The sequence below is a fragment of the Solanum verrucosum genome, unplaced genomic scaffold (assembly GCF_900185275.1).
Source record: "Solanum verrucosum unplaced genomic scaffold, falcon-dt-bn FXZP01000050.1, whole genome shotgun sequence".
NCBI classification, from domain to species: Eukaryota; Viridiplantae; Streptophyta; class Magnoliopsida; order Solanales; family Solanaceae; genus Solanum; species Solanum verrucosum.
Genome location: NW_026020020.1, coordinates 3,042,566 through 3,053,666, shown reverse-complemented (window position 1 = coordinate 3,053,666; position 11,101 = coordinate 3,042,566). Strand labels below are relative to the sequence as shown.

The following is an 11,101-nucleotide window of genomic DNA, read 5'->3' as shown; positions in this document are numbered from 1 at the left end:
TAAAGTGTGATTTAGATACTTTTGAATGTTAATTTAAGTTTGTTGTTTCATGTTTTGTGTAGCTTCTTTATAATGTTGTATGTTTGATTGGGCTGAATTGAATTGTATTTGCAGGTGGGCAGCAGAAACTGGCGTAAAATAAATTGCAGAAAAAGCGACGAACAGGGTGGTTTTGTCCGTCACTATTCTGGGTTTTATTTTTTTTAAAAACCCAAAAATGCGACGGATAGAGTCCTTTAGTCCGTCGCTTTTCTGGATTTTTCAAAAAAATAATTTCCAGAAAGCGATGGACAGGGTCCTTTAGTCCGTTGCTTTTCTGGGATTTTCAAAATTTAAATTTCCAGAAAAGCAACGGACTGCGTCGCTTTTTGGAAATTAAAAAAAATGAAAATTTTAAAAAAGCGACGGAGTCCGTCGCTTTTTAGCGACACAGTCCGTCTCTTTTTGAAAAGCGTCTAGACAAAAAGCGACGAACATGACTGCGTCACTTTTCCATCAATTTTGACCAAAAAAGCGACGCAGTCCGTCGCTTTTGGCCGTTGTTTTTCTGCAGTTGTTTAGTAGTGACATTAGGAATACATAGAATTTAATACCATGGTATTAATCTGTGTAAAGATATACCCCTCAAATCCTTTTAACGATTTTGTTTATTTTCTGTGTTTTATGTTTTATATTTGTACTAGTAAATCTATGCAAATAAATTAGCTTACAAATTTTATTATTTAGAGAGAGTTGCTATTTCGGAAAAGGGTCAAAAATACTCCTAAACTATAGGAAAAGGTTTAAAAATATCCTTCATCCATCTTTTGGTCTAAAAATATCCTTCCATTCACCTTTTTGACTCACTTGTACCCTTGAAATTAACAATTCTCTCTTTATTCTTTATTTTTAAAAAATATTTATTATGTGTCATTCTCCTTGGATAATATGAAGAGCCCACCTCAATTAGATAATTTCTAATTATTTATCCAAACCAAAGCAATATACCTTTTCAAGACCCCAATTTTTTTTATAGAAAAAAAATATTGTAGTTTCTTATTATTTATTTATTTTTGGATCCAACTCCTTTCCATTTCCTCAAATTTTTACTTAGATTGAAGAGTCATGACATAAGAAAAAATTAACGGCTAATATTTAATTAATTAAATCAAGATTCCTAAACATGAAATAGATGATTAATATTTTATAGGGAAAAGGCATAAATTTCCCCTTGAACTTGTTCTGAAAAGTCAGTTACACGTTTAAACTATCATAGTGACCTATTACACATCTATACTATTCAAAAGTGATTTTTCTTACCCCCTAAAACCAACATGTCAATAAAATAAAATAAAAAAATAGGCGCGTCAGTTTGAAATTAAAGTAAAAAAAATAAAATTAGAATCCTCTTTTCCACCCCCACTCCCCACATCTCTTCTTCTTCAAACTCCACCCATTTTCCTCTTCTTCTTCATTCTTTATTTTCATCACACTTCTTTATTTTTTATCACAATTTTAAAGCACAATTTTTTTTGATTCACAATTATGTTAATTCCATAGATTGATCAATGAATAATTGTATTTTATCTAGAAAAATTTTGATTTTTTGTTTCTATCTTTTTCATTTTTTTTTTACTTTTCCAATACAAATCAATAGAATATTTGAAATGTGAGTTGTTTAACATTTACTAATTGAAAAGACAAATATATCACTACATGACGTTTGTGATCTTTAGTGAATGTCGTATTGTTGATATATATATTTTACACAATTTATAAAATTGCATACATATTAAAAGAAAATAATTCATAAGTACCCCTGAACTATGACCAAGATCTCAACGATACACATTTACTCATGTTTATAACATTTTTTTGGGTATTAAAATAGAGTTAAGATATAAAATAAATTTGTTTATCATGAACAGTCAATTTGAAATAAATTTATTATCATACTAGTGATATGATAATAAATATTCTTATTATATTTTAATATGATGTAGGAGCACAACTAAAATCCAACTTTGAATATATATATATATATATGAATTAAGTTCTTTATAAATAATATTTGAATTCAAACTTAAATAAAATTTGATTGGTAAATTGAGTTTTACTTTCTTAGCCTCTCTTACATATACTTCTACAATGATTTATAATGTTAAGATTACTTTTTTTTTTAAAGTTACTGATCACTAACTTTATTAGTGAATTTTATCAATTTTAATATCATGTTGTACAAAAATTATTCATTATAAAATGTAAACATAAATAACTAACTGATATCCTTATTAATATCTTATGCACCGCACCATAAGAATATTAGATAAAGCGACAAGCTATTAAAAACTTACATATTAATGTAAGGATACTAATTTATGAATAATACAATACCTATTAAGTTAAGGCAAAACTAGGAAACAAATTATAAATTATAATGTAAAAAAAGTTGAAGGGCTTTTAGATGAGAAAATATATTTTCAATTATAACAAGAAAAAACTTAAAATCTATATATCATATAACTAAAATCTCAATAAATAATAACACATTAAAATATAGAATTTAACTAACAAATTTAAGCTTAGTATTCTATATATTGAAATAAAAAAACACTCAACTGCTTATGACATGTAACATAAAAAAATCATTCAAATTAGATTAGCGAAAAGTAACAAAAATACAGTAAAAAAAAGAAGGGGGAAGAGGGGTGGGGAAAATATTTTCAATAATTTTGAGAATACAATAAAATAGTTAAATAATATACCTATTATTGTCCATAAAACTTTAAATTAGAGAGATGAGAACACTAAAATAAAAATTAAAAGATCACGAGTAAACACAATAAATATATATGTTTTATATTAATTAGAAAATTATTTAATGATTATATTAAGATAAATGAAAAGCTAATAAAAATCAATACTAACAATTTAATGATTTTAAATAGTGAACAATATAATAGTAATAATAACATATGATACATAAAATTTATTAGTTGTGTCTATTCACATAGAATTAGTTATGGGGTGGGGGTGGGTGGGGTGGGGAGGGGGATGGGGATGGGGATGGGGAGGGATTACATTTCATTAATGAGGAACAATATGATAGTTGAACTTTTGTATGATTTAATATACTCAAACTAGATATCACAATAAAAAAATTTAATTTTTTTTAAATATTATATACGCATTACGCGGGTACATATACTAGTAACATATATATAGAACAATAATGGAGACAAGACCATGCATAAAATTTAAAAAAAAAATACATTCTCTCGTACTCATTTTAATATTATGTCAAACACATACTTCCTCGATTTTATTGTTTGTCTTGAGGTAGAGTTGAATTTTATAGTTGCTTATATCGAATCTAACCTGTTTATATTTTACTCCCCCCCCCCCCCCCCCCCCCCCCCCCCCCCCCCCCCCTAATCCACTTATTTGTGAATACTATTAGTGTGCTTACTTATCTTTTTGAACCCCCTCGACGAAAATCATGCCTCTGCCTTGAAGTTCGCAATATTTGCAATACTTTGGCATGTAATCGTATAAGAATTTTATCCATGTTGAGATGATTTCCTCAAATTATGTCTTCTTAACTCCAACATTGATCCGTTTGAGAAATTCTTTCAATAAGTCGACTTCAACCTTTACCTTGACAAAACTAGGTCTAGATTTGCTTATTGTAGCCATGACACATGTAACGGTTTTCCCACTGCTTTGGCCATCGTAAACAAGGATCTTTTAATGAAAAAGTTAGGTGATAGGGATGAAAAAAAGATCCACGCTAGGGCATTTTCCGCCTCTGGGTTGAACTAGGGTTCCCACTTTAGAGGTCACATCTGATATTATATCGGTCTTTAGCCTTCAAAAAATATGTTGGTTTTGACATGAAATGTACGTAAACTTTCATATTAGTAAGATGAATTAGTATGTGTCTATCACTCTAGAATCCTTCCTTACATTCAGACTTGAATGTCACACTGTAAAGGATCAATTTACAAATCTTTTCTACGTTTGACCAGCCGTAAGAAAAATTTTCAGTTATGGCATACTGTAATTCTTCTTTAATGATCATGATCTGAACCTCTTCTTCCTCCCATAATATAGTTGGGTCTCCATGGATGTAAGTAATATCTTTGATAGGGATAGGCATTTTGATTTTGTCTTCTACTTTATTAAAAGTTGTTGCATAGTTCAATGGTGGTTTTGGTGGTGGTTCACCAGCATGGAGCGTAGGTCATCTATCGCTGTGTTGACAATGACGCCTACCAGCGAGTTAATCTGAGGAAAATTTAGGGTTTTGGTACGAATTCCTTTGGTAGCTCATCACTAATGGAATACTAGATTATGGTAACACATAGGTTGGGCAGAGACACGCAGAAGAAAGTTTAATTAGGACAAAGTTTATATCTGTTGTAGAAACATAAAAAAACTGAAAACGATTAATGAGTCGTTTGGAAGGGAATGATAGGAGAAATAGTCCATGTATTTGTATGGTATTATTTAGTACTATGTTTGGTAGGAATTTAAGGCCTATGTATAACTAATTTATGGATTAGTTATACACCTTACATGGTATAAGATGTATAACTAAATACCTTACATTTGGTGATATTAGGAATACATAGAATTTAATCCCACGGTATAAATCTATGTAAAGCAAAAAAAAATATCCCTCAAATTCTTTTAACGATTTTGTTTATTTTCTGTATTTTATGTTTTATATTTGTACTTATAAATTTATTCAAATAAATTAGCTTACAAATTCTATTATTTAGAGAGAGTTGCTTGTTGTTAAATAAATCCAATACAAATCAATATAATATTTGAAATGTAAGTTGTTTAACATTTACTAATTAAAAAGGCAAATATATCACTACATGGAGTTTGTGATATATTTATAAATCCAAACACCCGCATATGCTTGATGTGATACATTGTAGGTCTTTAAATGATGATTGACTAGGAAAATTCAATGGTAAATCGTTTTACTATTAAAACATTAAGGGTTTTATTAATCATTTGATATTTTAAAAAAAATAATTGTTCTCAAATAAATGGCGGTCAAGTGCAATCCAATAATATTATTCTAATTAGGAAAAATATTTATCGTATAATTATGATAATAAGATCTATATCTACCGAGACAAAGAATGTAGGGCAAGTGAATCTAGTGTTTTTCATTTTCAATACTTTTCTTCAATCCAAAAAAGAAGAAAGAACATAAATTTCTAGGCTCCCCAAGTTATTTTAAAACACAATTTCCTATATAAAGTTGTTGGTGTTAAGACCAAAAATCACAATTTTACTTTCACAATTTCTTAGTGATCCTTTAGACATGACAACAAGGATCAGCAAGGGTCGTCAAAGGGTTGACATGGTGAAAATGAAGAATGCGAGGAACTTACAAGTTATGTTTTCTAAGCGTCGTGCTGGTCTATTCAAAAAGGCTAGTGAACTTTATACGCTATGTGGTGCTGAAATTGTCATTGTGGTATTTTCCCCGGGTGATAAAGGAGTTTTCTCCTTTGGTCACCCTAGCATGAACACGTTGGTGGAGAGGTTCCTTGGGAGGAACCTTCCTTTACCAAATAACGATGTCCACAATCAACAAATCGTGGCTCGTAGAGAAGCTGATATTCGTGAGCTCAATACCAAGCCCATGAACCTCGAGGGGGTTCTCCAGATGGACAAAAATAGCGGAGAATCCCTTCGAGAAATTAGGAAGAGAGCTAATGGTCTATGGTGGGAATCTCCTATGGAAGAACTTCACTTATTCCAACTTCAACACTTGAAGAAGGCATTGGAAATTCTAAAGAAAAAGGTTGAAAAAGAGACACAAATGGTGAATAAAAGGGTTAGTGGATCAACTTCTTCCATAGTTCCCAATTACTAGTGCGCGTGTTATGGAATTGTTGAAAGTAAAATAAAAACGTAAGTATTATATTAAGTATCTAGGTTCATTTGTCATTTGAGGTGTTCATCATGAAATGTTCATGAGTTATGATTCAGTCGAAGTCAGTACTGAGTGTTGTGTTAATCAGTTATGATTTAGTCGAAGTTAGTAATTTTAATTATATATGTTATGTTCTTAGTCCATTGTCATATTGATTTTATCCTTTGAATTGCATAACATATAATCTCTTCTTTATCAGCATATATCAGGATATTACAAACTATTGAGAAGCAAAGGTTTTTCTTCAATACCATGATTTTCTGCCTCAAGAGGATTAGATATATATATAGTAGCGATCCAATATCCAAATGTCTTATCTCTGACATTTTTCTGATGTATAACTACTAGGAGCATCAACCCTGTCCATTTCTCTTTGAAGAATTATGGTCTATAGATTTCTCAATTCTTGCAGAAACATATCTCAAATGTACAAGCTGAGGTATTACACAAGAGAAATCATATTCAATTAAAAATACGTCCAATACCTTAGCAACTTCAACTGTAAAACATCTTTTTTGGAATATCTGCTTGCATTGAAATAAAGGTGCGGATTATACCATTGCTATGTCGCTTACAATAATCATGTTTCTCTTCAAGTGTAGAAAGAAGGATCACTCGCCGTTGATCATAAATGGATTTACTTAGGCATAGTTGGCGAAGAAGATCATGAATTTTCAAGTTCTTATCCTTCCATTAGTCCTTCATGTACAAGCCAAAGTTAGACTTCTATCTGTTAACTCTTCTAGATACTCCTATGCCACCACTTCAAACCTTTTATTGTTTGTAATCAACTTGGAAACATTAATCTAATTATCTTCAAGAAAACCTCCAAGGAAAGAATTGATTGAAATGTTCGGATATAGTACCAAAGAATCAGTTCAGATATTCCTCAACATTTTTCCAATTATCATTTGTTGGGTCCATTTGACCAAGAAGTCCAGCAACGACAACAATCGAGTGAGGTAATCCTTGACATTGTAGAACAATATGCTTCCCTAGTTCTACAAGTAGAGGAGGAAACAAATCTTTTTTTGAATGATTTTTTGGTGAAGTTCAAGCTGTCATCAAGACGTATAAAAGTATTTCTATGAGGTGGAAAATCAGGACAACCGACATAATCAGCAACATACAAGAGTTGAGTATTTAGTAAAATTCGAGTTCTATTGTCATCATTTGGAAATATTCTTTAGATTTGGTCCCATGCCTCAATACTCCATATATCATCTTTGACAATTATAAATATCCCACCCTTCAGACCTCTTTACACAATCTTCATTAGTTGATCATCGCTCATTTCTTGATTGCTTCCTGTAATTGTAGAGACAATTTCAAGGAGCATTTGTCTCTCATTGTATTCTTCGAAGATAGTGACCCATGCATGTTTATCAAATTGAGAACAAATATAATCATCATAAACTTTTTTGGTAAGAGTTGTCTTACCTATATTGCACATACAAAAAATTGCTACGACAGCTAAATTGTCTATTTGGGCAGTGAGGTGTTCAAGTATGGCATTGAAGTCATCCTCCATCCCAACAATAGTATTTTTTTTTCTGGTGAGGACTTGTTATGAAGATTTTCTTCCATGCTTGTTAAACTCAATCTATGGCACTTCTTTCCCGAGAGAATCAACATCTTTTTCCACTTTTAGCAATTTTTCCTCGAAGTATTTACAAGCCCCTTGTCATGACCCAAAACTTTGTCATACCACTTGGGCATGAAATTAAAGAATAAGTGAGCTAGCCTTAGTGGGAAGAGTCTACAGTCTTGGAGAGGTTTGAAGAAGACTGTAGAATATTATAGAAGATTACTTGGAAGGCCTAGACTTGTTAGAGAATTCTAGAAAAGTGGCCTATTTGTAAATATGTAGGGGCTTGTATAGAAATTTGTTTTTGCACTTTAGCCCTTAGGTGTGAACTATAAATAGGAGGACATTAATTTGTAACTCAATCAAGAAAAAGCAAGAAATATTACATGATCGTAACGTGAGCTTGAGCTTACAATATCGTGAAAATATCGTAAGTTGTTGAATGCCTCACAGAGAGTTTAGTTGAAGTCTAAGTCCGTGACATCCTTCTCTATATCAGCTAAAACAATGCTTGTTAGGCTTGAATCAGCTTTGTCTTCTGCTTTGTATATTACATCTCTGATCCTCTTTTATATAACCTTAAGAGTTTCAATATCTTTGGCTTTCTTTGTCGTATCGTCAAGGAAAACTTGCGCAGCAAAAAGATTTTGATAGAGAGATTGAACATGTTGTGTACAGCTTCAACAAACCAAAGATCGGTTAGGTTTGAAGAGTTGTTCCAATGTATACATAAGTGAAGAAAGAGAAGGATATTTCTATTTTTGTGTTGGAATAACTAAAAGATAGAGTTTGCAGATTTAATCTGTCTGATTTTGTCCAAATCGCTTACTTTTCCATCTCTAAATTTTTATAATTGGCGGACAAAGACATAGGATACTTACCCTTTATCATTTGTCCTTTATCATTTGTTTAGTTAAAAAGAGATGATGCATGAGAACACAACCAATTACAAAACAAGAAAATCTAATTGTTTCACTCAATTAATACAATACTATAGATATGAGATGCACATGTACAACCCAAGTTCTTTTCTATTTTATATAATTGTGAGACAAGGTGTAGTGCACTCATTGAGTTCACCAGCAAGCCCCTGCAGTTTAAAATAATCTTTAATCTGAATTTTGAAAAGTTCGTGTAGAAAATATATGATACATTTTCATTATAATTTACAACTTTAAATAAATATATGTGGTGAAGTTAAAAGAAAGACACTAAGGATTAGTTTTGTTCGTTGACAAAATTATTTAGTACTATATCAAAAAAGTATATTTTGATGTTTATGTTCCATACCCTCCAAGTGAATGACAACTGCTGTAAAGAAAAAGGAAGTAAAGGAGAAAATGAACTGAAAAATAGAGCAAAAGAGAAGAAAAAGCTATTGTGGTCTTCTTTATTTCTGATGCAACTTGATGCAACTTGAAACTAAGAGACCTGCCTATTAAATAGGCTTACAACGGAACTGAAATACTAAAATTTAGGTACCCACTAATTACTAATTAGCTATTAGTCTGGCACAAAGGAAACTAAGACTTGGTCAAGTATCATTGAATCACTTCTCAACACCCCCTCCCCCCAGACTCAAACATGCCAACTCCAAGTTGACCTCTGAAGAACTCGTGCTTTGCTTAGGGAAGTGACTTCATGAAGATGTCTGCTATTTGCTCGTTTGTAACACAAGACTTCAAAATAATTTCACTAGTAGAGACAAGACCTCAAATATAGTGATAGTAAAAAAGTTCAGATGCCCCAGTTGGTTTCTTAATAAAATCTGCAACAAGTCTCCTTAACCAAATTACATGACAAGCTATAGAGGTTGCTACAATATATTCGGCCTATGAAGTTGATAAGGCCACCACTTCCTGCTTTTATGAATTCCATGAAACTGCTATCCAAGATTAAAGGAGAAACCATGTGTCCTCTTTCTATCATAAATGATGCATGCATAATCACTATCAGTAAAGCCAGTTAATGTGAAATTTGTTATCTTAGAATACCAAATTTCATGCTCTGTTGTCCCAGCTAGATATCTCAGTACTCTATTTTTAGCTCCAAGGTGAAGCTTGCTTGGATTGTGCATAAATCTCGATATGACTCTAATAGAGAAAACAATGTATGGTCTTGTATGGGACAAGTAATTCAAACCACCAACCAGACTTCTAAAATAAGTCACATTTTCCATTTCAAAACCATCATCAAGACAAACTTCTCATTAATATTCATCGGCATAGCAGCAACTTTACAATTTACCATAGTAATTTTTTTCTAAAAAATTGTTGCATATTTTTTTTGTTAAAGAAATATGCCTTAAATTTCCTGTTTCACCTCAAGACCAAGAAAATAATGCTACATACCAAAATCAGACATCTCAAATTTTTTATCATGCAGTTCTTAAATTCAGTGACGATAGACTCACTCGAACCCATATATATCATATTGTCAACGTAAATACATACCACCAAAAAAAATCAGTTTTACCTTCTTCTTTTACATAAAGAGTAGGCACATTGTTACTTATTTCAAAACCATTCTCATGGAAATATGAATCAATCTTAAAGTACCATGTCTGTGACGCTTGCTTTAAGACATAGAGTGCCTTTTTAAAACTTGTAGACCTTATCTTCTTTGACATTAACTACAAAACTTCAGGCTGTGAGACATAGACCTCCTCTCTCAAATCACCATTTTAAAAGGCAAATTTATCATCGAATTGGTACAATAGTCAATTAAAATTAGCAGCCAATGCTAAAAAGGTTCTCACAGTTTTAAATAGGGCAATAGGAGAAAACGTTTCTTCAAAGTTAGTACCTTGTTGTTGGGAATAACCCTTTGCAATGAGCCTTGCCTTGTGTTTTGGATGCTGCCATCAACATATACTTTTAAACAACCATTTGAGCCCAATAACTTTCTTTCTTTCGGGCAAATTTACCAAGACCTATGTCTGATTCTTTTGAATAGACAACAACTCCTCTTCCATAGCTTTGCACCATTTGTCCTCTCTCTTCAGCATCTTCTAAGTAAATATAATCTGAAAGAAGTAAAGCAAAAGTACAAGATGTATTGTCAACATATGTGGGATTTTGTTTTTTATCCCTTGTTGATCTTCTTAATGCAGTTGTCTTAGTTGATGGTTCTTTCAATGTTGAAGATGTTGTTGGTGCAATTGATGAGACACTTGATAGACTTGTCAAAACAGGATATGTTCCATACTCTTGATGAACAATATTTTCAGAAGGTAGAAATTTAATATTTGAACTTTCATTTCCTGAATTAAAGTTCCAACTTGCATCTTCATTGAACAGAACATTTTTATTTACCATTTTCTCACTCACTTGATTATATAACTTATAGGCTTCGGATTGTGTTATATATCCAATAAAGATATATTTTTCACATGTGAGGAAATCCTTTAACAATTCCATTGATGCTAATCTTGAAGCAAACTAGATCATAAAACATTCCTTTACATAAATCAGGGACAACTTTTCATGAAAACATCTTTCATAGATTCAAGCTTCTTTATAAATTCATGTCTTTTAGGATTGATAATCAAGAATAATGTCTGGGTTCATGTG

At 31.6% G+C, this 11,101-nt stretch overlaps 1 protein-coding gene and 1 pseudogene across 1 annotated transcript; one reads left to right on the top strand and one right to left on the bottom strand.

Moving 5' to 3' along the window:
- The first annotated feature begins 5,323 nt into the window (after positions 1-5,323).
- Positions 5,324-5,881, top strand: LOC125821017 (agamous-like MADS-box protein AGL62). Its single transcript, XM_049500444.1, has one exon. The coding sequence runs from the start codon at positions 5,324-5,326 to the stop codon at positions 5,879-5,881; it is 558 nt and encodes a 185-aa protein (XP_049356401.1).
- A 555-nt stretch (positions 5,882-6,436) lies between these two features.
- LOC125821016 (putative late blight resistance protein homolog R1B-12) lies at positions 6,437-10,846 on the bottom strand (annotated as a pseudogene).
- Positions 10,847-11,101: the final 255 nt, after the last annotated feature.